The sequence below is a fragment of the Phalacrocorax carbo genome, chromosome 1, assembly GCF_963921805.1.
Source record: "Phalacrocorax carbo chromosome 1, bPhaCar2.1, whole genome shotgun sequence".
Lineage (NCBI taxonomy): Eukaryota > Metazoa > Chordata > Aves > Suliformes > Phalacrocoracidae > Phalacrocorax > Phalacrocorax carbo.
Window position 1 is genome coordinate 101,160,517 of NC_087513.1, and position 27,872 is coordinate 101,188,388.

Sequence of the window (27,872 nt, forward strand, 5' to 3'; positions counted from 1 at the left end):
TTGCCATACTTTGTTCACCTTAGGAAGGAGATGAATCATACCAAATCTTTTCAATTTATCTTCATTGAAGGACTTCACAGGCTTTTGATCATTCCTGTCTTTCTCTTTTGAACTCCCTCCAATTCTTTGTACAAAGCACATCTCAGATTCATTTTTAAGTCTTTTTTTTTTTTTCTTAAACTGTGCGATACAGCTTTTCCTTTGGGGATGGACCTGGAGCTGCATATTGGATCTATGGTTACTTAGGCTTCCCGACTTGAATTGCTTTGATTTTATTTTTTTTAGCTACATTTGTGAACTTACCAACAATATTACTGTGCCCTGCTTGATGCAGTCAGGGTATAAACTAGGAAATTATCATCAACGTCTTCTGAGTAACGGTTTTATTGAACTCTCAATTAGTGGATTTTTCTCCCTCAGAAGAGTTCTAGCACTTCTTTTAAAAACAAAAAATAACAATCTTATGGGGGTGATCCATCCAACAAGAGGCAGCCTGTTGAGGTTTCCCTGCAGGGAATTCAGGTTTAAAACCTTCCTTTCAAACCTAAAGCACATCAGGGTGCCTCATGGGTGTCTTATGGACGTGTCCTGACATCTGGGGTTAAAAGTCTGTCCCTCCTGCCCATAGTTACCTTGTCACGATTAATGGTCTCCAACATCCCCAAACTGGGAGCCCCAGAGAACCCTCACAGAGAAGACACTGCAGCTTTACAGTTACAATATATAAGCTGGGATATGGGAAATGCATCTTCAAAGTCCTCTTCTGAATAGGGTAGAGCAGCGATTTCAGCCTGGATCTCCAGCTGACTACGGTGGTGTCAGTCTTCCTTTACATTTAATACAAAACTTTGTCTTAATAAACCCTTCCCTGAAGTTTTGCCCAAACAGCTGTATTTTCACGCGCACACACACACACACGTTTTAGTTGCTGAAGGAATCCTGGACCACGCCTGGTAATGAATCCCTGCAGGAGATGTTGCTGGGTTTTGCCAGAAAATAAATGCTCAGTGTGAGACTTTCTCGCAGTAACTGCGGTGGTAGCGACCCTTGGTTATCTCCATGCAGATCCTGTGCTCGCTCCCTGACCCGCGCCTGCGAGCTGCAGGGAGCAGAGCCTGGACTCTGAGGGTGGGAAACTCCGAGTAAAATGTCCTGTATTGGTTGAGGGAGGTGGCAAACGTTTCCATCCTTGGAGCTACTCTAACTCAGCTGGCTGAGGTCCTGGACAGCCTGATCTAACTGATCCTGTTTAAAGAGAGGGTTGGACCTGCAGTGGTCCCTTCCAACCTAATTAATCCTATGATTCTTATTCAGATTTCCATCTCTTTTGCAAATGGACAGACTTGTTCTCATACTGGCTATCTTTTAACGAAGCACCATGCAGCACTACCGCTTTTATGCCATCAAGCACACAGTGATACAAATGGCCTTGTTTGTTAACGTATCTGATGTTTCTCTACAGATGCTGTACCAATTCTTGGACTGACAGACCCAAGACTCTGTTACTTACTGGATGGATTCCTCTTCATTTACGCAGTTGTCATGACAGCCCTTTTTGTGAAAGCGAAGGTCAGTCTACCCAAACACCGACGCATTTGGCTTTGGTGGTGTAAACAAGTTGGGCTTAGCTGGAAAGGGGGGGTGGAGACGAAGCATGTCTCTTAGAATAAGAATTTTTTTTTTTAACTTTCCTCCTTTTCCGGTGCCAACCTGAGTGATTTCTGAGGGCTACTGAATGGAGGGGAAGAGAGTATGTGAGAGTACTTTGATGCTACAGTTATGGATGCAGTCAGAGATTCTGATTATTGTAGCTGGGAAATGCCTGATCAACATGATGTGGTTTCTTCTGCTTCTTTGTCATTGGAAAGAGAGGAGGGGATATACCAAAAATTCAGGATAAATGCCAAGCTTGCGAAGGATGTATTAGAATGTCTCAAGAAGCCAGACATCTTTGACATTATAAGTGTGATGATGCAAATGATATAACCCCAACAACCACAGCAGAGGAGTCAGGGGGATGGGACGGACACAACTTGCTGGGCTGTTGTTACCATCCAGCAGCTCTTCAGCATCTAGGGAGACACTTAGCGGCTTTAGTGCATTTCCACAGAAGAAGATAATCTAATGGGATGGAGGCATGTACGTTTCCAGACATGCACATGCTCTGAGAGCTCTGCTAATCATAGGAGAGGAGCTGTCTGCCTCTCCCCAGCACAGGGCACTCCAGTGCAGTGGTGCTTTCAGCCAAGTCTAAGCAGGCAAAAAAGTGTCTTGGCCACTGTCTGCACATCTGGCTCAGCCTCCTCCAGAAGCACAGGCTTGCTGCGCTTGGGATCTCAGCTTGCATCTTGCCAGGTCGTGGCTGAGATCACCAGCAGGAGCCCTGACAGGGTGATGCTGTGCTGGTTCCCCACCGGCTCTTCAGTGGGATCGTTTCCCAGGACTGCAAAGCCATTGCTGAACCCAGAGGGAGGGGAAGGGATGTTTGGAGGAAATGAGCAGGACTCAGTAACAGGGAAGGAGAAACTTTTTTTGTTGCCAGTGTAAATCCTGACTGCGGATGAAAGTGCTGCTTTGGGACTGGAAGTCTTTTTGAGGCTGCTAGAGGGACGAGCTGCTGGGGCACGCAAAGCGCGTGCTGTACCTGCTGGCAGGAGCTGTGCAGCTCACCCGGTGCAGGGCGAGCGTGCAATAGTTAAAGAGGGCTCAGCAAAGCATCCAAGGAGGAGCGTGAACCTGGCACAGGGAGCTGCTGCCGTTGCGGTGCGCTCGCCAGCTGCTCTTCCTCCCCGACCCAGAGCGTGTCTTAAACGTGCTGCTGTGGGGACAGAAACTTCTGCAGTTTCGCCCGCTGGGGCTCCCTGCAGGGGCAGAGCTGGAGCTGGAAATGGCTCCTGGCTGGAGGTGGTAGCCTTCACCTTTAGGTCTGGGAGCACTCGCTGGCCTCCTGGTGTGCCTAGCTGTTTGCTGTTAGCATGCGTAGTGTTCAGCTGAAGCAAGAAAGCTGCTGCATGAGGGAAGGCAGCAGAAGGAAGGGGAAAGTCATGCCTGTGGTTACACTGGAGACCCACAGCTGAAAGCAGCAGAGATGCTGCAGCTGACCCACCACCATAAAGCACCAAGAAGCTGGTGGGGCATTTTCCAAGAAGCCTCTGTCTTGTCCCAAACCTAGGACTTCTTTACAAATCTTCCAAGCTGTGTCATTGCTCTAACCTCACCTCCTGGCCAAAGGAATTGCTTGTGGAGGCTTTTGCCAAGGGCAAAGCTTTCTATTTCTGGACCACATGGACGACGCACATGAACATTAAGTTCTGTTAAAAGAAACATGGGTTAGATGCTTATTAAATTACTGGCCCCAGAAAAGGTTCAGTGGCGATAAGGGCACTTTCATGGGGAACATGGCAGGGTAGGTAACTTGTAATTACTACAAATATGATTTTAAAAAACAAAGTCAAGTTTATCTAACGCCTAAAAAAATCCCCCATTTAGAAAGTTGCTTTTAATAAAGATTTTAACATATATATAATACTGTCATGGTTTTATCTGGGGTAGAGTTAATTTTCTTCACTGTAGCTGGTACAGGGCTGTGCTTTGGACTTAAGAAAGTTAAATCTTGAGTGTAGTTTGACACTGTTTTTGAAACAGTGGAACACAAAGTAGCTACTCTCACTGGCCTAAAAGGACCCTTTTTTCCTTAAAGTTTGGCTCAGAAATTAACTGCTTATAAATAGTGTGAGGAGCAGAGCCAAAGACTAGCTACAGAAGAGAAATCCTTTACCTACTTGTTGGTTGCCATTTATGCCAACTTACCATGGTGGTACCGCAGCCCCGCAAGCCAGGTGCCGATCCCCTGTGCCCTCCGAAGCTGAGAACAGCCAGGAACTTTGCAGGCAGCACTTTTGCTGGAGGACTGGGGTCTTGGGGTGTGCTTTTGATTGTTAGCAGCCCCAGACACCCACTTTTTTTCTTAACACAGGCTGCAGTTATGATTTCATAGACTGATGGAGCTACTTCCAAAAGCACAAGCTTATGATATGAACAGAATAGGAAGGCAAAACTGGTGGCGGTGGTGGGAAAGCCTAGATGCTTTGCGTAGTAGTGAACTGGTGTTTTGTACAAGTAAAATGGCCTCACTGCTGAGAGTAACCTGGCGTGCGGATAGACGTGCCAGTGCAGCAGTGCCTTCTTTTGCCTGTAGCCCCATCAATGCCTCAGGTTCGTTGCTTATGGGTTGCCCTGTTCCTGATGAGAGTAAGTTCTAGGAGAGAGTGAATGAAAGGACTGAACAGAGCCACTATCTCTCTGCTCATGGTACGGTCTCTCTTCCAGCTTAGCCAAGCCCCTGAACCACAGCTGCCACCAGGCCAGGATGATGTGTATAATGTAAGTAACTACTGTTTTTCTGTTTGTTTGTTTTCATATCTGCTACGCAGACAGACCTTTTTAGGTACTTATAGATAGAGACTTGCCTGTGGATCAGAAAAACTTGATGACCCAGCTACTGAAAAAATATATCTAAGCGTGCAGCAAAGCAGCTGTAAGGAGGAAAAATAAAACCTGACAAGGGCAGCTTCTATTGTCCCTTGGCTGGCTGGCTACTAGATCGCTACATGGGCTGTCGGTTCCTGATTTGATCCACTGAGCTGAAGGTATACCAGGAACCCAGACCATTTCAGAGGCAGTGCTGCACCATGTAACATGCCTGCAGGAGCTCTGTGTGTGTGTGCGTGCGTGCGCAGCCACCAGGCTGTTACATCTAACGTGCGGACCCCACTGTTGTGCTCAGCCCTCTGCAGTTGGCTTGCAGCTCTCGCCCTTCCTCTGGCAACTTGCAGGCACGCTGCCACCCGTGTTATCGGTGTTATTTGATGTGGGCTGCAGAAAGGGCAAATGCCCGAGGCTGCAGCATCGCTGACTTTGTGCGACTGTAGCTCTTATATCATCGAGTGTGTGGAGCCTGAGTCATCGCAGCTCAGCTGTCTCTGTCCCTGAGCTTTCCTGTTGCCCCGCAGAGTGAGACCTGTTGTACCAGGTCATACTAGCGGCGTACCTCATCCGCTGTGCCCTGATCACAGCCAGCACCAGATGGCTCTTCAGGCAGTGAAAGAGGAGAGAGACAAGAGCCTGTCTGACCTTCCTAGCTAAATTGCTCACTCATAGCAGCATTAAACTCTGGCTATTTTTGCTATGTCTAGTCTTTTGATTTTAATTTTTTTCTCTCATGCTTTTGACCATAGCCACATCCTGTGATGTTTAACTGTGTAAAGTAGGAACACCAATGCATTTTTCTTCTGTTTAAGAAATGTTGCCTGTCACCTTTTCAGTAGCACTCTGTCAGCTGTGTTATTCTGACCTGAAATCTCTCCTTTGCCCTCTGCCAAGGTAACCTTTCCCAGATCTGAAATGTGTTGCCTGTAGAATTTCTACGGCCACTTGATGCAAATTTAGACAGGCTGTTCTGCAAGAAAAACCAAGTTTGTGGATCTTCACCCAAGAGCGGGAGAGAAAGCATGAAAGTCAGAGTCCCTTCCACTCGCATGCTCTCATTTTCAGCTTATTTCTACTTAAGAAAGATTCTGGATGCAATGGCCCCAGTTTTGTGCTGCACAAACCACTTGTTGTTTCCATGGCTTAATCATAGCCATTTTTGTTGACAGTTGCATTAAGGCATAAAAGAATTTCTAGCTCTGTCATAATACTCATGAAGTTGGACAACAAACTGGGTTTCCTTTCTTTTCCTGCATTAGGTCAAGATCTATTTTTCTCATGATCGTAATGTACGTCTCTGCTTCTTGCTTTTTAATTCCAGAAACTGTCCCGTGGACACAGAGATGACTATGATGTTCTGGGAGCAAAGCGAGGTGCAGACCCTGAGCTGGGTGGGAGACCCCAGGTAACTTCCTCCTACACGTGCACTTTTTTTCTTTTAATCTGGTTCCTTCCTTCTCATGTCTAACCGCTGTTTAGACATGCAGACATTCATCACGCGATTGCTAAGCACCAGTGCCTTACTGGAGAGGGAACGGCAAAATCTGTGTAGTAACTCAGGCGGCTGGCAGCGTGGCGGGGGCAAGAGTAAACCTTCCTCCCCCTCCACTTTGATCTTTGCCCCTTGCACCCCCCTGACACTTTGCTGAGAGCGTGCAGCCACCCAGAATAGGAAGTGACACCCAGCCTCGGAGCGGATGTGGAGCAGGCGAGGCAGGAGTGGGTGTTTCACGAGAGCTTGCTGCACGTGATGCCGCCAAACAAGTGCCAACAAAGTAAAGCAGCAGCCAAAAACTACTCTTTCTGCTGCGGAGCCCAACAGTTTCAAAGGAAAAGGGAGGGGAAACCTTCTGCATCAGCATGTAGGGCTTGCCTGCAGGTGACAGCTGTAGGTATTGAGCAGAGAAGAGCTAAATTCCATCAATTATTAAAATGAAATTAGTTTGCCAGAGAACAAGTTTTCTAAACGAAGCCTTATGGGATGGAGGCAAGATGGGCTGTGATGGTTACGTTACGTCTGTGGAGCTCTAGCTGTGCCTTAGAGCAAATGCACAGGCACGTGCGAGGTGGTGGGGGATGCTGGTAATGCAACTCATGGACAACTTCTTTTGTTTTACAGCAGAGAAGAAAGAACCCTCAGGACACCGTCTACTCTGTGAGTAGAGAGAGCTAGAGGAAGAGGAGAGGGAGGGATTCCATTTCTATTCCATGGAAGACTTCCCCCCATCCCCTTTTTGTTAGAAAATTTCTGTTCCCTTCTCCGTGATAGAAAAACATTGGCAGATTGGGAAAAGAATTTGGATCAAAGTACCTGCTGATCCCTTTATGTTAGCCATTAGTGCCTACCAACCTTCATCCCGTGTAACTGATGCTGCAGCATTTTATGTCTTTGTTCTCCAGCCTCCCTGATTGCCCTCTGACAATGGCCAAATGCCAGGGCATCTAAGAGTGGCTGCTTAGGAGCCTCTTGATTTAATTGATTTGACTCTGGCTAAACGTGGTGGTCTGTGCGCCAAAGGATGGATACATGAATGATGAAGCTCATGTCTTAACTCAGCTTTTTCTGGGTGTTCAGTGCTTGCTGAGAAATGAGCTTTGTTTCCAAGACTGGCCTTCATCGTTATTGAATCAGATACTCTGATCACAACTGGTCATAAGCGTTTGGGAACTGCTTCCCTGGGTAGAAGGACGAGCTCCTTTTTCTTAACCTTCACCATGCAGTGTTAGACTTCCCTCTTCTCTGGCCCTGAGCTGCGTGTTCGGGTTTGTCTCCTGAACAAATGCTGCTGAAAGCTTTTCTTTGGAGAGCTTTGATTGTAGTACCTGGTGCCAGTCCAGATAAATGACTTGGCTGAGGGTAGAGTTAAATTAATTGAAATGTTTTGATATAATTGAATGTATTGATATGCTAAGCAGATTTGGTCATCTACTTAAATGCATATCGGTGGGGTCCCACCACTATCCCTTATTCTCTGGACTATATTGAAGCTGTGAAGGCGAGGCAGCCCCAGAAGCAGAGGCTTAGAGTGCAGTCACCCAGGGGCTGGCTTGGCTTTTCTAGTAACACGCTGACTCTTTCCCCCTCTCTGCCTGCAGTCGCTGCAGAAGGACAAGATGGGTGATGCATACAGCGAAATCGGAATGAAGGGAGAGGTGAGTCCTGCTTTCCTTCCTGGTGAAAGCCTGGGATGAAAAATTCTTTGTTGGCACTCCCTTACAGAGCCGTAGCCCCGGCTGCACGTAGCTGCCTTGCAGAAGGAAGTCCCTGTGTTGCACAGCACCTACAGGCACAGCTGAGAGCTGGTACCTATTTCCTGTAGAAACTGGTGTATTTGGTGCAGCAGTAAGACAGACGTGTAGCAACAGAAGCCATGAAACAAGGTGGAGATCAGGCAGTAAGCTTTGTCCCATCAGTATTAGAAATGCAGCCCGTTCACCAGCAGTGTCCCTGTGTGGACTGAATCATGTCAAGGGGAAATATTCCAACTTTTGGACAGAAAACTTCTGATGGCTGCCCCAGCTGAGGAGGCAGGGGGTGTGAGTTGGGTGAGGAACAGTTGAAGGAAATGCCCAGTTTCAAGCGCTGCTATGCCTGTGGCGCAGCCCCTCACATTAGTTGAGTATGTTCTTCCAGAGCAATTCAGAGCTGGAGGTTCCCCTCTGCGGGCTGTCAAGGCTGGTCTGCTTTACAGGCACAAGTAAGCATTTGCAAGCCCCTCCTTGTGCCTGTCTTCAGGCAGTTAATGAGGAAAACGTTCTCCTTCCCCCACCTCCACTCTCAAATTTTTAAGATGGAACAGATCAGTTATGTCTAAGGCTAGCAGCAAATGGATAATTTTAGCTCTGTGCATGAACTGCTGGGGGAGGGAAGCTTCTGTTGAAAAAAAAAAACCCATCTGGGGACATTGTTAATAGCAAAACGAAAAATTGCTGCGACCTACACAGGTTTTATTTTATGTCAAAGTGTCTTAAACTTTTTATTTCCCTCTGAAAAGTGGAAAAAAGGGCATCTCAAAACAAAGTTTTAGTGCTGAGAAATGCTGAAGCAATACCAACATTTAATCCCCTCCCCTTTTTTCTTATTCTAATGCTCATCTGCCACATTCAAGCTCAGTTTACAAACTGTGAGTATACGAACTCTTGCCATATTTTTATGGCTGTTTCTATTACGTGGGACACACCCCACCCCACCGCAAAACCCTTGCCTTATTCTAGATATGTGCTTTTTTAACAGATTGCTGCAATTTTAATTGCGGCAGGCACTACCCTTTGCCACATGTTCGTGAAATGTTTGCGATACAGTCGGTGCTCTGCTGCCGCGGGGCAGTTAGGACCAGCCGCGGACTTGGCGCGGCAGCCTCCATCCAGGGGCCTGTAAGCTCTGCTGGCCCGGGTTCACACCTGGACATCACGCGCTTGTGCACAACTTGGCTGCTTTGTCTGGCAGCTCCCCGTGCCCCTGGGAATGCAGCAGCATGGGGTTCAAGCAGAGGTTTTTCTTTGTACCTGGCTGGTCTGACTGACCTCGTTTTTATGCTCTACTTGTACCGTGACAGTCCCAGTAACTACTTTCCTGAATCCTCAGTGACTTTGTCCTCAGACAGCCTTAGCTGCAGTTCCTTTGAACATCTAGACAGCTTACCGAACGCGTGCTGGAGAATTTACTTACTTATCCCTGTTTGACCAATAGAGGGCAGGGTGCCCCGGGCACCAGCTGACACGCAGCAACTTAAAAAAAATACAGACCCGTTTCTTCCAGGTGTGCCTTTGGTGCATAAAACAATCGGTGTCTACAGGAACATTGCCAATTCTCTATACATGCAGTAAATCAAAGAAATAGCAGCATAATAAAAGTACGACAGGAAAATATGTCAGCAAACTGAAATAATTCCCTTTTTATTTCCAAATCCTCGCTATTTTCTCCCTCTCCAGCCCTTGTAGTGTGTCTGGGCTGGTCCAGACATAGCAGGTGCTTTTCCTCCTGTGCAGAGGGTGTCCAGGCCAAGGGCAGCTGCTGACCCTCAGTACAGGATGGGGGAAGCCAGGGGTTTATTTCCTTTTGCATAACGGGAAAAGCACCCATTAATCTACGCTTCTTTTTCTTTCTCAAAACAGCAGAGGCGGCGAGGCAAAGGGAACGAAGCTGTCTACCAGGTAGGCAAAGCATCCAGCACCTGCTCCCCTCATCTGTCGCCATGGCTTAACTGTAGCCTCCAGTTACATACCATCCCACTGCTAGCGATGCACGATGAAGCAGAGCTTTCAGAGCACCTTTCTGAGGATAGTTACTCACATTGAGGGCAAGGGCCACACTGCTGGTACTTTATTAAGCCGGCTGCATGTTCTAAATACAACTGGCAGGAACACTTGTTTAGCTGCTCTCGTAGGAATAATTTCCACAGTCCTACATCTTGGGGAACCGCCTTTTGACTGACACAGATGACACATACAGTTCTGTCACTGAATTGTTTATTGCTTAAATGGAAACCTTCAGGCTGCCGAACGGCTGTTGTAACTCAAAGCATCGGTGGTTCAGCCCACCTCACCGCAAACTGGTCAGCACCTCCAGTCCCTTGGTGCACGGGGGGTTTCAGTGTTGCAAGGAGTCCCTCAATAAGGCCTGACTTGGGCAGCCACACATAATTGTTCCAAAATGCATTTTACTTTCTGTAGAAGCCTGTACATTGTCACGGACATCTCAGAATGACAAAAATAAAATACGTATCTAAAAAGTTCTTCTGAGGCAGGACATGCCAGCGAGTTTTCCTGTAAGGAGGCTTAGTTGTAGCTCACGGTACCTTTCTTCAAAACCTGCTCTACTGCTGGGCATGGGTAGCTGATAAGAAGCACTGTCTTCTCAGTGTACTGGGTGTGCCACTGAATATTCATGGCAGAGTGAAGGGTAGCTAGAAGCTTTACAAGCAGGCGCCATGTGTCTTACTAAGTCCCAGATACCTCTGCTCTGGCAGCCCCCTGGACTGACCTGCGGCTACGCTGCATCTTCTACTGCCCCGCTCTGGGAGCAGTCGGTTCCAGGGCTGCAGCAGGGATCTGCAGCTCGGGCATTACAGCTGACTTAGCCCCAGCAGCGCAGGCCGGCAGCAGAATGACTGCTGTGTAGCCGGAAGGGTGTGAGGGGATGCTTGCCGGGGTTCACAGCCATCGGAAGCCCGGCTGCCAACTGACTTGGGGTTGCATCTGGCTTCCCTTCCAAATTACAGAGGAGAAATCCAGAGAAAAAAGTTCACGATTTGATGTCTGTTCTTTTAGTTAGCAGACAAAGTTCACTCTAGCATCAGTTAGCTCTTAATAGTCAATAACATGCAAACAAAGTGTACTCTAAATATCTGCATAACCAGTTAGGCTGAGTTGCTGTAGCTGTACATTCATAACAGTTATTCAGCGTGCATCTTGCCTTCAGGTAAGTGACAACTACTGATGCCATACAAGGACCAAGGAAACACTCATGAGTAAAAAAATCCTCTGTAGGAAAAAAAAAAAAGACTCCGAATGATGCTCCTGAGTGCCTGCCATCCTATTCCCGAGCAGACAGCATGGGAGAACCACGCACTTGCGCTGGTGCCTCACCTGATTTTCTCTTTTTCAGGGACTCAGCACGGCGACCAAGGACACTTACGATGCTCTCCAAATGCAGCCTTTGCCCCCCCGCTAAGCTGGAGTCGTGGAGGGGATGGGCAAGGGTGAGAGATGCCCACCTGCTTTGGGAAGGAGGGGAGGGAAGGCCTTTTTCATCCAAAACAAGCACTGGGTATTTTCTCAGTGCAACAACCTACTTTGGTTGGTGCGCAGAGGGAATGTCTGGACTTGGTCAGTCCCCTTTCCTCTTGAATCATGTAACTGCAAGCTTCAGCTATTAAAATGTACATATCTGTAAAGTTGTTTCCAGTAATAGTGGTTATTAGGCCAATTTCAGTAAGATTTATGTTGTGGGACCAGACCACACCTGCTAACACAGCTCTTCCCGTAGCTCTTCCTTTCCTTCCAGGGGTATCAAGGCCTGTAACTATGGTTGCGCTGCATTTAAAGAACTTGTAAAGATAGGGCTGTAGTTATCTCTTGTAGTATTTATCTTCAGACTATTTGACACAGGCCAGCTAAACTTTTTGCTTTAAATTTACCTTTCAAAAACTGCTTCACCGGGGGATGACTTTTTTTCTTTAATTGTATATCGATGTGACGCTACTGTAGTGAAGGACAGAGGCCAAACGCCAGCTTTTCAGTACAAAGAAAACGAGCACTACGCTCCAACAAAAAACTGAGCAGTGGCATTGCCACTCATCCAGCACCCGGGGCGAAAGGAGAGCCAGGTAACCTGGATAAGAGGCTTCTCAGAAGGTGGAAGAGAGCCTGGAGGCTGGACTCTGATAAAGAGGGGAGTACCGGAAAAGTCAGGAAAACTCCCCCTGGAGAAACCCATTGGGCTGAAACCTGCCCCCTCACATCAGCAACATCTACAACCATCCCTGCAAAAGAGGCTCCCCTTTTAAGGGTCGGCATGGTAATTCTAATGTCAGAAACAAGACTTCTGGGCAACAGAAACTAAACAAAAAACAATGCAAATGCAGTTTCCAAACCAGTCTATCACCAGGTTACCTTTAAATGACGATGCAGGTTATTATTCCAAAGACATACTAATTCAGTAATGTAACGCGTTTTTGATGAATTAATAAAGTTAGCGCCAAAGACCTGTGTGTGCGTGTGCGCGGTGACCAGCTGTCGCGAAGGGGTGATTTAGGTCACTTAAGAAATCACTGGCAAAGGTGTTAGCCAAAGCGGGTTTAAGATGATGTTCTGAAAGTGCGACTTAACAAAGTTCGATGGCAAGGTTCGCTCTATTGATTACTGCATGGAAGAAATATACAAGGGAAAATTGAGTTACACTCGAGTTAGAATGATTCACAGTTAGAATAATTCAGACTGGGGCTGCAAAAGGGTAAGGAGGACCCCCCCCATTGAGTCACAAAGTTCCAAGGAGACCCCCATGCTTTCTAAACTCCTTATGGAGCTTAGGTGCAGCTAGGTCCAATCTTAGTCTTGGACTTGGACAACAGTTTATGTCTACGGGACTGTACAGGCAAAGTTTATGCGAAGTTTCATTTGCATCAATTCAGCGTGCAAAGTTACCATACAACGAGGTTATGTGCGATGTTGGTCACTTACCAAAGATCTGCTGTTGGTAAAAGGTGTCTCTGCCCCAAGGAGCAACCTTGAGCAGCGTCTCAGCTCACGGGGAGGTCGCCGCCACGCTGCCTAGCAGGGACAGCTCAGCGACGGCTCTCCAAGGCTGTCATATTGATGGGATAAAGTGGTTGGCTCGCAGTCAAATTACAGGGGATGGAAAAGGTGCGCAAGGTGTCCTTGTACCCACAGCTTCCTTTGCTCCTTCATAAATGAGCCCTGGAAAAGCCACCTGCCATTGATGCGTCAGTCGCAGCATCGCTGTTCTGAGCTCATATGCACCGATGCTCACGGTGCCATTCGGCTCCTTTGTGGTTTTTTTAGAGAACAGATGGAAACTAGAGGTCACAGCCTGGCTACAGCTCAGGCCTTCACCTCTTCCGGAGCCTGCACCAAACCACCGCCGACCTGGTCAAGGGGTCGAGCCACCTGTCATGACAGCTGTGGGAATAGTACAAGCTCTTAAGCCAAGTGACTTACAAGACCATGCAATGCAGCCTGTAGGCAACGCAGGAAGGACGAAATCCACCCAGCAAAATAAAGGGCATTTCAACTTGGATCGACCAGTTCATTCCGCCAGTCCCGACAGAGGGAGCAGAGCTAAGGCAAGACTGTGGGACCAAGAGCTGCCTCTGCAGGCACTGCCCCGATGAGGTTGTGTGTTCATTTCGTAAGGGACTGGGTGAGCAGCAGAAAAACAGGCCCCAATTGCTGCTACACAAATTAGAAGGCTGTGCCTAACTTCTTAAGCAGCACAACTGTACCCGCAGTAGGCGCTCGTAGCTTTGGAAGAATATTTCAGAGACACTAAATTAGTGCAAAAAAGAAGTAACCTGAGCCACCCCATGCACGGCAATGAATGTTTCTTGCAAAGAACTTCCTAGATCCCTTACTGTTCTTCCACAACAACAGGAAAAATCCGAGAGAATCGGCTGATACCTCAAACAGCTGAGCTGAAAACTACAGTAAGGTTGCTACGGCAAAGCGCTCCTATTCTTCATGCAAGAACAGAGAGTACTGAAAATATCTTTGGCGCTTTTTTAAAATCACAATAACCATATTTGCAAGATGAAGAAGTCAAAAGTGTTGGCAGCCACAAAATACCAACCACTAAACAATGGGGAAGAAATTCTTAGGAAAAAATATCACCTTTATGCTCTTTATATATAAATGGATCTTGATTTCAACAAGCATCCCGTGCTTGTTTTGGGGACACACCACAGGTGTGAGCCGAGTCTTCTCTTTGCCTTCAGGAGGCAACTGAAGCTGGTTTTTCTTTTAGGCGAGGAGTTGATAATACAGAAGTAGAACAAAAGCTTCGAGCGGAGCGCAAAAAACCCTGGGTTCGCCTCCATTTTGATCAGACAAAGAGCACGGAAGAACAATCTCCTGGCCCAGGTTGATGCACCGGGGGAAGGGGAATGAGCCTTCCCCGACACATTTAAAAAACTACAAACAAGCACATACATGTTAAAACACTTGGAAAATGGTTTAATGATGTTTACAACAGAAATGAACTGTACAATTACAGTAAGTTTAATATATATAAAAAATTACAGCAGACAAATGCATCTACACAAAATCTACCTTTTCATTCTGATTTACTGTAATCTACACAATCTCTCAATGCCTACAGCTATCTGTAGGCAACCACTGGGAAAATAATAATAATAATAATTAATAATAATAATAATAATAATAAAGGACATCTTTAAAGAGACAGCATTTCGCCTTCCTCCTCACCCCTAGTGTGATCAGCAAGGTTTTGAAATGTGTGGGACTCTCACATTTCAGTCTCAAGAAAAGCTTGGGTTGCGTTTGGGTAGGGGCACTCCCACATGGCCCTCGATTTCAAGTGTTCCGCTGACCTGAAGCGTCTAAATGCGGTATATGAGGAAGGGCAAGAGAAAAAAATCCTCCCAGCCAGTGTAAGCAGGCACCTGCACAGAGCAGCGAAACCATTAAGACTGAAAACTTCTCTTACTCAGAAACGAAGCAAAAAGGGACTGCCCAGGCGCTACAGCCATTCACAAATCGTCGTCTCTTTGAAGACTATTGCCGGATTCAGAAGAAAGGGCTTGTTTTTCAACTCCCGGTTCTTCGTACACAGGGTTGGCTTTCAAACTACCGGGTTAAGTCTTTTTTTTTTTTAAAAAAAAAAATTTAAGCTACTTCCTCTTTGGCCCATCCCTTAAAAGCAGTGAAAACCCCTTTACGCTGAGAAAGGACCTCAGGCCAACGGGGCAAAAAAAAAGAACATGCTGTCTCTTTAAAAAGAAAGAAAGAATCCCAGTTGGGAGCGGCCGTCAGTGAAAATGCGATCCAAATTGGCGGTCTGGTGGAAATTCCTCATGGAATATTATGTACAGTTTAAAAACCCTTAGTTGCCGGGTTTTTTTATTTATTTATGAACACCTAGGCAGTGAAAACTGTTATGTTAATACATACATAGACACACCCAAAACATACAAAAATACTATTATTTCAAACTACTAAGAATAGGACAAGTTCAGTTATCTCCATGCTATGACTTTAAGAGCATTACACTGAAACAAACAAGAATTTAAACGACAATTTTTTAATATCCCAGAAATATACCAAAATATACATCTAAGCTTTGGAATTACTGAGGTTAGACTAATGCAAGTGCTGGGTAATCGTACTTAATACACAAGTCTAAGGTTCTGCAGGAAAGAAATTATCTTTGGTATCTGCATCAGGCTAATAATATTAACATTTGGATTTTGCTTTGGGATAGAGCTTGTATGACCCTAGAACCAAACACCCCCCAATCAACTGAGATTAAAAAGATCCATGTAAAAAGTTCCTCCATTTGCAATCCCCCCCCCAAAAGTTAAAAAGTCACAGGCATCTACCTAGCATAAAAGGTTGAGAAATACAATGCATAGTTGCACAGTGGTGCTGCAAAAGTAAAAGAAATCTAGAAAAAAGGAACTAGAGGAGAAATGAAAAGCTGCTTCTTCTTCTTTCAGGGATTCCTCACAACAGGACAGCCTCTTCCAAGCAGTGACGGGGGGAGGGGGGAAGCTCAGAAGTGCACCTCAGCGTGTATTAATCAACATCACCCAGCCCCCAGAGGGTTAAAGCACCCAGCAGAGCAGCCAATCCTGCACCCAAGTCTTCAGCTCCTCAACCCACCTGCGAAGCCCCCTGGCCACCCCCTCCCAGCGCCTGCACCCCGGGTTTCGCCCCGGGGCGGCAAGTCTGTTCTCAGGGGCGGCCGAGGTTTGGAGGCCGGGCCCGAGGCAGCGCCCCCTCGCCTGGGGCAGCCCCTGGGGCTGGGGCCAGAGCCCGGGCTGGCCCCCCCAGGCTGGCAGCTGGTGGAGACCCTCGCCCCGGCCCGGCCGGCCTCACAGATGGGCTTGGTGCTGAAGACGCCCTTTGTCTTTGGTTTGTTTGTTTGTTTTGAGTTTATACAATCATTAGGAAATCTTTGGTTTTGGCTGGAAATTTTAAAAGAACAAAACAAAACAAAGAAACCGCCCCCTCCCGACTTATAGCAGCCACCGTGACCTGACAAAGCTTCTCTTTCCCATGGGGGTAGGGGAACTACATTCAAATAAAGATGGACCGGGTTAAGGATGCAGCTTCTGGCCAGGCTGGGGAGCGGGGAAGGGATACAGGATTGTCAAATAATAAAGAAGAAAATTAAATATTTGGAGATTTCTTTCTTTTTTTTTTCTTTTTCTCTTTTTCTCTTTTTTTATTTTTTGGTCATGTTAAAAAGTGAGTAGCGTGTACGCAGCGCTGGGCTGAGAGCGCCTCCGGGCCCTGGAGTTCAGCACAGCCCCGGGGCAGCTGCCCCGGGGTGGGGAAAGGCAGCGCGGGCGGCCCTTTTCCACAGAGAGTGGAGGGGAGGGGGGTGGATATTCACAGACTAATCAAGAGGACCCCTTGTAACCAAAGGAAATAAGATAAGATTGCAATTTGCCCTCACTTTGCAGTAGCTTTTAAGCAGCGACATTCAGAGGCGTTGGGGGGTCACTCCCCAGGTTGCAGGTCACGGGGTGCTATAGGCCAGAGTTCAGTGTTAATCAAAGGAGGGAGGGCAGACTTGGCAACTCTGTAGGGTTTGGAGAAAGTTAAAGCAAGTTACTCAGTTACGAGTTAGAAATGAGGTATACGACAGCTCCTGTACCTGTGGCGGATAAACACCCCACACCTACTCACACCTAGCCTTAGATACTACCACAGAGGAAGGAAATGGAACAACGGCACTGGCGGAGACGAAGAAGCTACTGCCCGGGTCCTTCCCACAGACCTCTGGCAAGCGAGGCGCCCCACAGGGACCAGCGCTGCTCCAGACCTCTTCAAAGCACCCGTGGGTGGCTCTGGAGCCATCCCGGCCCTTCTTCCCTGTCGCACGGGGAGGCCCAGTCCAGCTCCCTGGGAAGCCGCAGGGAGCAGCGCTGATTGCCAAGTCTTTTGCGTCGCGTTTTCCCCTCGGACTCGCTCGGGTGCAGGGAGCACCAGGGTCACAGAGGCCAACACGGGGAGAGTGAACGGGGGAAGAACTAAAGGTTTTGTCTCAACTGCCTTGTTCTCAGGACACTGTCACGGGTGCTCTCGTTCCTAAATTGTTTCTCAAGGGGGTTGTGCGATCTCCACAACTCGCCCCTTGGCATGCCACTTCCAGTGTCTTAAGATTCCTTCTGTTTCAGATTTCTATAGCGCCGCAACACGCCAGCTTCGTCCGCACACAACGTTAGCACATTCAGGGAATAGGGCCTAAGTAGCTGCTGCTACAAAATTCGGCAAAGGCAGGATGAATCCTGAAGCGGGGCCTACAGCAGATAAGAGAATTTTGGGAGGAAAGGGGAAGCTAACCTGGTAAATTAAGTATCTTACGGTTTCACGTAAAGCTCTGCCGGGGAACATTCACCAGCAGATTGACACAGTTTTAAGACAGATCAGCATTTTGGTCTGAGCTACTTGACAATGTCCTGTTTGGTAGAGAGATGAAATAAGGCAGAGGGGGTACGTTCCAGTTCTGGGGCTGAGCCTCAGCAGCACTAAGGAACACCAAAGGGTATCATCTTCCCTCGCCTCCTACAAGCTGTTTCATTTCCTTCCTCAGATTTGTTTTCCTTAAAGCACACCTTGTTTTCCACTTCTTTTGTTCCAAGTGCTCTTTTCTTTGAGAAGTCATTTCTTCAATATCCCTATTACCTATCTATAAATCTAACTAGCTCTTTGAAAAGTCACACAATATTAATACCACTTTTACATAATGTCAGAACAACAATTCTATTAGTAAAGCTTTCAGTGAAGTTCTGCAACCCGATTGGCGTCCGGAGGAAGAGTAGCTGGACAACCCACCTCTCCCCCGCCCTCCCTCCCTTTCTTCACAAGAGCTCACCAAGTTCACCGATAAAACAGCTCAGCCCAATAGCACGATACATGAACATGTACAAGGCTACTTTGGGGAGCAAAGAAAGGAGTCTTCAAGGTCCCTCCCTTAAGAGAAAGACCATACGCAAAAGCTGTTGAACAGACTCTGACCTTGGACTACACTGCTTCCACATTCGAAGGAAAGAAACAGTTTTCCCTGACTGTATCCCAACATCGGCCTAAGACCTGCAGCACCGGGCAAGCCCCACACACCGTTTGTCTTCACAGAGCCAAAGCAACTCTGTGCAGAAAAGGTGGGAGCACCCACAAGAGATGAGGTCCTTACAGAAAGGGACACTGACCCAAAGCTCAACAAACACCCCACGCAGCTTCTCCTCTTACCCGCTCTGAGAACAGCAGAGCTGACAACTTATCAGTGCCTTTGGTTCTCTACGAGGCCACCGGGAATTCTCCCACCCCAGTGGAGTCGAGCTCCTTTAGAAACCCACCTCTCCCGACCACTGCACATAGCCAGGCGCACACGCTTGCGCACACACGCACTCGCACACACCCCACGCACACCCGTCCCCTCTCCCCCAACTCCATCGGCCTTGAAGGGAAACGAGAAGGGAGCTTTGGGGTCCAGACGGAGGGGGCTGCAACACCCTCCCAAGGCAATAACCACTCGCTCGTCTGCTACTCCCACCGCAACACCAAGACATATGCCAGGAGGACGACCCACTCCCTCGCCAACAACCCCTCGAAGCTCCTCCACCACGACTGTCTCACAGTATTTCAACCCTTTCCGGCATACAGCCAGGTGGTGGGAGGAACAGGTTAGCTTTCACTTCTCAGTTTGGTTTTTTCTTTCATAGTTTTTGGTCTAGACAGGATTAGCATTGCTATTAGAAAAGGAAGTGTTTAAAAAGTTTTCCACCTACGATCAAGCACTACAAGCCCTACATTCAGTAACAAGACAAGGGGGATAAAAGGAACCTGTTTCACTTTTGCTCTCCCAGATAGATTAAGATGCGACAACCATTCTTCTCCCTCCCTGAAGTTAACCACAACAGACCCAGTTCAGCTCTGGCGCGACTCAACTAACTGAAACGGATTTACACCACCTAGGTTGATTCTAACCCAGTACAGCCATCTTCTTTCCCCTGAGCCTCGCGGACAGGCGTTGCCTCATCTTTAGATCCCAGCGAAGGGCAAGGAAAGGCCAAGAGGGAGGGGAGCGTGCGCACACTCGCAAGGACCCTGAACAGCAACCCAATCAGTAACCTGCATGCCACCACGTGCTGTGCTGCAGATTAGACCACAGATAAACCAACCAAACAACAATCCCAAACCCAGGAGCGACAAAATGTTTCCTTTGGCAAGACAGATACAAGGAAAAAAATTCATGAGCAAACATTTTCCTTCTAACACAGTCAACCCCCTTCTCTGCCCCCAACATCCACCCACCCCCTCCCGACCCTATAAAGTTGTAACCTATAAACAGGATCTCAAATACATACAGCATAATCATGTTTATCAATCATAATAAACATCAGTTCAACTAAACTCTACAGCTAGAATTATCTCCACTATTTATAAAGTTTGCTTTTCTCTTCTGATTTTTTCAGTTTAAAACCAGTTCTGCGACAATGCTAAGCTATGCTGAGGTATTTTATGAAGGTGCCAGAAGCCAGCTGCTACCCACAAGTATTGTTCTCAGAGCTGTATGGTGCTACCTTTCGCTGAGGGAAGGCAGGGGAAGGAACAAGGAGGGAGAGGGGAGGAGGGAGGGGAGGATGGAGGAAGGGGACCCAGATTTTTCCAGTTACAGACAGTTCTTAGCAGGGTATCGGAGACAGAGCTAAAAGCAGCCCCAAGACGAAGTCCAGTAGTTGCTTTGGTTTTAGGAATTTGGTCAGAAAAGAAGTACCTGGTATGTTCTACATCCTGAACTTACTTGTCTACTCAACTAAGAGGTGGCTTTTCCCTTCTCCCACAGTTAAATTATTTGTAGGTCCAGTGCAAGCTTCCTGACACCCTTCTAACAGCACCCCACGGGGGTAAAAGCTCAGAGCACGTACCCACTAAGAGTGTCCTGGGAGAAGCGGCAGACAGATCCAGTGAAGATAGATAAGGCAAGAACAGATCAAGTTCTTTTTCATGCATTACTCTGTGTGTTTCTCTGGGAAGATATGCAAGTACAAGAATTGCCTCTTTCCATCATCCCAAAAGCACTGAAAGTAATGGTGCTGACATACAGGGAACCAGGTACTGTTTCAGATCATGGAGCAAAAGATACGAACATTTTGAGAAACTGCAAACCGTGAGTCAATAACCTTAGGACAAAGCCTCCTCCGCCAAAAATCTTTGAAGTATTTTAGGGGTCTCCCTGCCGGAAAGAAGAGAAAGACTCATGGGCAGATTTAACAACTGGAAAGAGCAGAACCTCTGCAAGGTATGTATCTTGAATTCTGTATCGCTACAGTATTTTGGAAAAGGAGGAAGAAGTAAAAAGAGGTATTGGTTGCAAAAATATAGAGGAATTTGAGTTGGCTATGTGAGGACTGACGACAAACACAGCGGGGGGCAACAGGTTAGCTTGCTCCTTTGGTAACACTCCACCCTAGGCCACAGTTGGGTGGACATCCAACAGGTACACCCAGGCCCTGTGGATAAATGTCATTTAGCTGTTTCAGGTAGAACAGGAATAGGGACTCCTAATAAAGTTAGCACAGCAATAAATTGATCTACATTTTAAACTTCTCGTTAAAACAAGTATGAAAGTTTGGACCAGACGCGCTATTTTGTCTGTCCCCAAACACTCTAATGACCATGAGAAGCCACTTGTCTCTCTACGGCAATTTTGTAAAGTAAATTTTTATCTAAGAAAATATCAACTGATATTTAAGGTAAATCAGAAGATGTTTTGGTTTAGTATCTGTGGCATGGTTCCAGCTGTAACATGTGTTCTGCTCTATAACCAAGAAAGAGGGAATTTCTGTTTTAAAGCATGTTGCTCTGCAGGAATGTGTGCAGAGCTAGGGGAATTAACACTGCTGCCTCCTTCAGTAACTCAACTGCAGAAACGTGTGATGAGCCAAAGCACGCCACAAGGTGTGCTTACTGAGGTGACATTTAAAAATTAGAATGAATCAAAACATTAGGTTATAGTTCCAAGAGAAGGAAAAAAAGGAAATTTTCTATTACTTGCACAGTCGCTGGCGTGGATACGCGCTGAGAATTTTCTCTAATGTATTTTGCTAACAGCCATTCTCTTACTGCCCCCTGAGTAAAACTGCTTAGTTCCATGCTGCTCTTTTATTTTTAAAAAGGAATTAAGGATCCTAAAAGATTTTGGCAAGATACCAAAAGATCCAAAGCATTAAATTTTTGTCTACATTTAATGCTCACTCTAAAGTATGTAGAATTAAAATAAGAGAAGAGGTAAAAGGAGAGGCAGTGGATTGCTCTTGCTCAAATGAAAAGCTATCATACTATGAGAGAAAATTTGTTCTCGCGCGTTAAGATCAGCATAGCTTCTTCGCTCAGTGTTGGCATCTCTCTCATTAACCTAAAAGGTGCAACAAATCACAAGCTGTAACTCCAAATACATCAGGAGCTATACAGTTTTCACGGAAAATCTCTTTGTCAGCCTGTTCATTTAAAGAAAAAAATTCAAACTTGAAGCTTCTGATGTCCTAAAAGGTCTATAATTCAAGCCATCAGAATATACATCTTCCTCTTAACGTTCTGGCACTTTAGTTTTCTCTTACAAGAAAACCTCACCAGCAATCAAACAAAACTACTGAGCAACAGCAGCAGCACATTCCTACATGAAGATCCAACTAACTTTCAAGTGTGTTCTCCTTGCTGGTTCAGCCAAGCACAGATTTCCAATTCCCGGTAAAGTGACTTTTTCAATCCAACTTAACTTGTGTTTCAACAACTGTTTACTGAAGCAGAGGATCTTAAGAAGTAGCAGAACAATGATATGTCATCACAAGTTACCCAAAGGAAAACATAAAACTGAAGTAACACTAGCCTATGGGCTGCAAAAACAACTCTCTCAAAAATCAGGTACTCGTGCACGTAACCAGCATGGTATCTCCCCCAAAATTTCTTGAGTGCCTGCACATACACACCATCTCAGAGCCACATGATAAAATGTACTTAGACTAACGCGTACTGCACACTAACTCAGAAACAAAATAAATCCTCTTAAGGAGATTTAAATAGACAGATGTGACTCTCGAAAGCAGCCATATCTGCGTAGTCTCTACAAGCTGTTCATGAGTCATTCTACGATGACTACAGTGGGTGCATTCTGAGGAGATCAAGTGTGCTAAAGCCAAACTGGAATACATTTTCCTACCATCAGAAAAAAAAAATCATCACCAGCCTACACCATCCCATCCTGAAGCCATTTTCTAAATTGTTCTTCCAGACCTTCAGGGCATATCTGTACTTGGGTCTCTGTAAATCTCTTGCTCTTTGAGCTAACTGTCCTTGGCTATAATCAGAGTTTTTCACCTTCTCTTTTCCTATGTCCTTCGGCCTGCTTGCAAACATGAAAAGCAACCCACACATCTTTAAATACAGAGACATGGAGCTCGGAAAAAGAAATGCTATTATCCTTTTCTAACTCGCTACGAAATTCCTTCTGGTCCTGGCGGACAAATCAATACAGGAGGAAATGTACCAGCATACAGCTAGAACACTGTCTCGAAATGAACATTTGCACAGAAACTCTTCCCTTAGAAAGCTTAGTAAGGATTTCAGACTGTGAACACAGAACAGCAAATAATCTCTGCTCCACATACGAAGCCACTGATACTGGAATCAGAGATACAACTTTGTGTCACTGGAAGGAAAAAAAATCAAATTTGTCTGCTAAATAAGTGTCCTGGGTCTGTCAGCAAGTTTGTGACCATGCACATCCCAGTGTCTATTGGGACAATAATTCTCCATTTTCAACACTCAAGAACTCAGACCATGATCAGATTTCCTAGGTCTGTATACAATTGCTACCGTCTCTTTTCAGGCGCATCAAATTCTGTCGTCAGCATGATTATGATTTAAAAAAGAAACTTCTGCCAAATTCTAGCTCATGATCTCATATTCCTTTCAAGCTCTCTAGCGTATGCGCTCTAACTAGGCAGATGTGCACCCGTTGCCAACCTGATTTCCATCTTTCACCTAAACACTGGAGGTAGCCAGCATCCACGAGAGTGTTTTACTGCTAGGGATGAAAAGAAGGCTCCAGGAGTGACAGTCATCGGCAAGTTTTAGGACAAGGAATCAGAGCATACTGGTGATAGATGCCATGGGATATGTGCTGTTTGGGTATTATGTCAGCTTCTGCAACCAAAACCAAGCCCTTTCTGGATATGTGGCTACTCCAAGTTTCCAGTTTCTCTCAGAAAAAGACTTGCTAAGAAATTCCCTGGAATCTGGGCCCCAGAGAGGGTGATGGGGTAGAGAGGAGAAGGGTAAGGGGGTATAAGGTGCTCACACCAAAGCCATGTGACCAATGCAAAGGTAGTCAGGAAAAAAAGCAGATTTTTATAATAAATAAACCATCCAAGCTGCATTAGTGTTCCAGATATGTACTCAACAAGACCCTCTCCCAACCACAAATCAGCAAGAATGGGACATGAAAACTCATTCAGATGGCTAATGGCACAGTCTCTTTGAACTGTGAAGAGAGGATTTTACGCTGATTTAAGGCCCACCTTTCTTTGTGTTTCCTAGATATATGCAAGGACCATGCCCCCCCACCCCACCACAAAACCCTTAGGGAGTAGAGGATACATCGGAGAAAAGACCGATAGTATCCCCCCCTTTGACAAAAAAAGCTTCCTGATAAATCGTATTTTTGCACAGACGTGAAAGTAAGCTGGAACTTTCAGAGTCGGGAATGAACGTTACAGCTGCAGTATTCCCCACCCTCTTACTTCACGGAACAGAAGTCCCAGGGACTTGCATTCCTGTGGTAGAAACTGTTGTCTGTGCTACGGCCTCCAGACCAACATAGTGGGTACCAGCATCTCCTCTTCTACTTCTTCCCTACCACCCTGAAGCTCACGCTACTATACCTCTTACTGCGGGCCATTTCCATTTTTGCAGTATTATTCATAGCCCTGAAAGTATCCTGCACAGCCTGAAGTCATAGAGACACATCAAAAATACTTAGATTTATCCATACTGGTGGGATGAGGGTGGGACCTGTTGGATTAACAATCCCCTGACATTGCCATTCTATTTACACATCAAACGAAAACAAATTAAAATCAGGTTAAGAGTCTGCCCCAAGGATAACACAAATTACCAACCAACCACAAAAAAAAAAAAAAGATTAAAAACAAGCAGCAACTTTTATATAAAATTAATAAAAACAAAAGACAAATGAAAAAGAAATTGTCAGTAGCATCTATCGCCTCTCTGCATCTGAACTGCACTTATACAAACTAGTCCATTAGTACAGCAGCTTGCTAGAAATTGACTTTGGTTCAAGCTTAGTTTTAAAAAAATAAAACATAAAAAAAAATCAAAAACACATTAGAAACGGTGGACGGACATTTGTTAGTTTCCCTGCTTGCAGTTCACTAGTTTTGAAGTTTTAGGGATAATTGGTTTAAATATTCAGTAAAACAGGAAGGTGGAGAGTTAGAGATGAACAGAGCAAAAACACGGTGGTGGGGGGAGAGATAAGGGGTTCTGCCACTTGAGTGCAAACACAAATCGCACATGCTCAGGTTGCAAACCAAAGCATATGTAGAGTTTAAAGTTGCTGCCTTCTGGATCTTGGACGAGAAGCTCCAGGATCCCCCTGAATCATCAATAAAATGAACATAGCTGCATCAGCTCGTTATTTTAGGACACTCCGGTGACAAAAGAAAAGGGGGTGGGGGGAAAGGGACTCTTCTAATACCTTCGGTAGCTAAAAGTAATTTGGTTTTATACACATGGCAGAAACCTTTAAATCCATCAGGAATGGAAATTTCAAAGTGAACTGCATTGCAGTGATCCAGTCTTTTTAAAAATTTTTTTTTTTTGGTTCAGATACTAGATTGTATATTTAAGAATATACAGATCTAACTTCTGTACAGTTCGTTACTCTTCCTCATCCACGTAAATATCCTTTGCTACATGGATCAGAATCAACCTTGAAAAGATCGTTACAGTGGCAGGCGACCCCTGACCAGAGCTCTGGTCAGAGGCGCTTATTGCCATTTTTACATAGCTAGCAGCATCACAGCTCAGAGACTACATAAGATCACCCAGGAATGTGCAAAGCCCCAGAGCCAGCTCTATCGTGTTGGCATAAACGATGGCAACTTCTGCTCTCATATTTTTGGCTTCTATGTTTTGCAGTCAGAAGCACTCTTTCACTAGAAAGTTTTTCTAAATGCAATGTTGGAAGCATCAGAATTAATGGAAAAGGAATATTGCTATGAACAGGGAGAATCTGACCTTTTGAAATCCTGTCCCAATCTACCCAGCGGAAATCGAGGACTGTAAATGCTGCTCTACATACTGCCAATTAGCTTGGGTACCTTGACATTTTTTAAGTACTTGTGTGTGCTCTTAAGAGCAAAAGCAAGTCGACAGAAGAGCCATCGGTATGTCACACAATCTAGACTCAGGAGGTCAAATCCCACTCTCTCTGAAGTAAAAAGGAACCACGCGCACACAACTCAGAGCAGAATTTGGCCTTTTTGTCTAAATAATTGAGAGAAGGAGAACCGCAGTTCGGAACTAATTCCTACCTCTGCTTAAACAGCATAGGCCAGCCTGGAAGTTTGCACACAATGATCTCTACTGCTACACTGAGCTTCCTGCGCAAATGATGAACATAAACTCTTCTGACCCCTACAAGTAACCATTAGACAAATTCAAGGATGAGGAAACTGTTCAGAACGTTCCCAGAAGATTCGGACAGGAAGTCTATTTGTGCTCCATCTTCCTCTCCACCCTCCCGCCCTCCCCCCATGGTGTGGGAGCTCGCTGAAAATAATCCAGGAGCAAAAGACAAACGCGTCCAAACTATATATATAAAAATAATAATAATAATCATAATAATAATAATAATAGAGATACACCAGTAATACAGGCCTGCCTAAATTGTACCAGTTAAGAAAGGAACCCCCAACGCGATTGATACGATTATAAACACCTTGTATGACATAATGGCCTGTACAACAGACCTATAAAATGATAATTAAAAAAAGAAAGATATTTAGACCGAAAAGAAACGAGAATCCCCTTCCTATGTCTGAGTTGATAACCCACCTTAACTTGTCATTGTGACTGCTGGAAATGATAAGTAGTCCTTTTACCTTTTTTTGTGTTTTTTTTTTTTTTTGTGTGTGTTTTTTTTGTTTTTTGTTTTTTTTTACATTTTTGGTTAGAAAGTTCTCCGATCCATGAAGCGATCCTGAAAAGACAGTGTTTATTATAAAATTAGGCAAATGTCTGTCCCAGCTTTAAATCCTTCCTGTTTTGCTTTTGTTTTTTATATTTTTCCTTCTCTCCCTTGTCCCCAGCAACACGGCGAGAGGATGCCCATCACATTTTCAGTTTATAAACCCCGCTGGCAGCCAATCCCACCGCACAGTGAAACAGGCTGCTGGCAGCACAGCTCAGCCCGGCTCACTGTGCCTTGGAGGCAGTAGTGGTGGTGGACGTGGCCCCGCTCGCAGAGGCCACCGTGAGGAGAGAGTTCTGGATGGACTCGGCTGAGGTGGAGGTGGCATGAAGGCTGGCGACTGGTCCAGAGGCCCCTGCGGAGGCTGCAGCTGCAGAGACCAAGCTAACCGGGTTGCTGGTGAGCAGAGAAAGGTTCTGAGGGTTCAGGAACAGAGGGGCAGTTACGATGTTAGGAGTACCTCCAGCATTGGCAAACACCAAGTTTCCAGTTGCATCCAGTGATGTTATTGGAAGAGAGCCACCAGATGCAAGTGCTAAAAAAGGGAAGATTGAGCAGGGAGGAGATAGCATTAGCAGTACACAACAAGGCAAAATGTGCCTGAAAGCAAATGGTCTCTGCATTTTCCCTTCTCTGATATGCGTGCTCTCTACACCACTAACAACAGTCACCTCATTGTTGCTTGTTTTTAAAAGAAGCACACGCATTATAAGGAGTGGACAAGACCTTGCAGATACTAAAATGCCTCTGTTGCCTGCTTGTAAACTAATTCTATCATTACTTTCTTCAGCTCTTTCAGCGCAGTACTGGTCTATATTTTCTGCTGCAGAAACCTGTACGCTCAGGCAACCTGCACTGGAAAGGGTTGAGATGAGCGTTCACATGAAATGACAGCTATCACAAGATGAAGAAGGTCATGTAACCTTGCGCATAACGTTTTAAATGTTGACGTACAACCACAGTTACAACTCACTCTCACCGGTCTACAGGGTTCAGTCTGCCTTAGATTATGATCGCCTAAATTTCTCTCTGACACGTTACAGAAATGGTTCTTTCTTGTACCCTGGAAACAAAATTTGTTAAGCTAGTTTAGAGGATATTTGAATACCTAGGTTAGCTAGCTCTTTAGGCACTTGCATGATCCGCGTTTTAGAGATGACACACTATGAACTGAGAACAACTCCTGCTAAAGTCAGTGGAAACTTCTGGCTGCATGGCGCTTCCAAAATAAATCTTTACTCCTCTGAATAAGGATTTACTGATTTGAAGTTCTACATAGGGACTTCAGGAGGTAGATTATTTGTTGTGGATTCTTTTTAAATACACAGGAGGACAAGAATTCAGGACCAAGCCTTGCTCAGAACTGCCCCCCTGACAGACCTCAAAACAGCACAACTCTGCTCAA

At 45.8% G+C, this 27,872-nt stretch overlaps 2 protein-coding genes across 8 annotated transcripts in view; one reads left to right on the top strand and one right to left on the bottom strand.

Moving 5' to 3' along the window:
• CD247 (CD247 molecule) overlaps positions 1–12,578 on the top strand; it is a 56,585-nt gene extending 44,007 nt beyond the window's left edge. Inside the window, exons 2-8 of one of the 2 annotated variants that reach the window (XM_064469086.1) lie at positions 1,463–1,569; positions 4,330–4,383; positions 5,810–5,893; positions 6,608–6,643; positions 7,585–7,641; positions 9,607–9,642; positions 11,096–12,578. In XM_064469086.1, the coding sequence (XP_064325156.1) occupies positions 1,463–1,569; positions 4,330–4,383; positions 5,810–5,893; positions 6,608–6,643; positions 7,585–7,641; positions 9,607–9,642; positions 11,096–11,161 (440 nt within the window). In that variant the 3' untranslated portion in view covers positions 11,162–12,578. Of the gene's footprint in view, positions 1–1,462; positions 1,570–4,329; positions 4,384–5,809; positions 5,894–6,607; positions 6,644–7,584; positions 7,642–9,603; positions 9,643–11,095 lie in introns of both variants that reach the window. The other variant, XM_064469078.1, reaches the window with a different exon arrangement.
• A 2,268-nt stretch (positions 12,579–14,846) lies between these two features.
• The window catches only part of POU2F1 (POU class 2 homeobox 1), a 120,985-nt gene continuing 107,959 nt past the window's right edge, over positions 14,847–27,872 (bottom strand). For all 6 annotated transcript variants that reach the window (XM_064469069.1, XM_064469052.1, XM_064469060.1 and 3 more), the window contains one exon: positions 14,847–27,002. In XM_064469069.1, the coding sequence (XP_064325139.1) occupies positions 26,692–27,002 (311 nt within the window). In that variant the 3' untranslated portion in view covers positions 14,847–26,691. The remainder of the gene's footprint in view (positions 27,003–27,872) is intronic.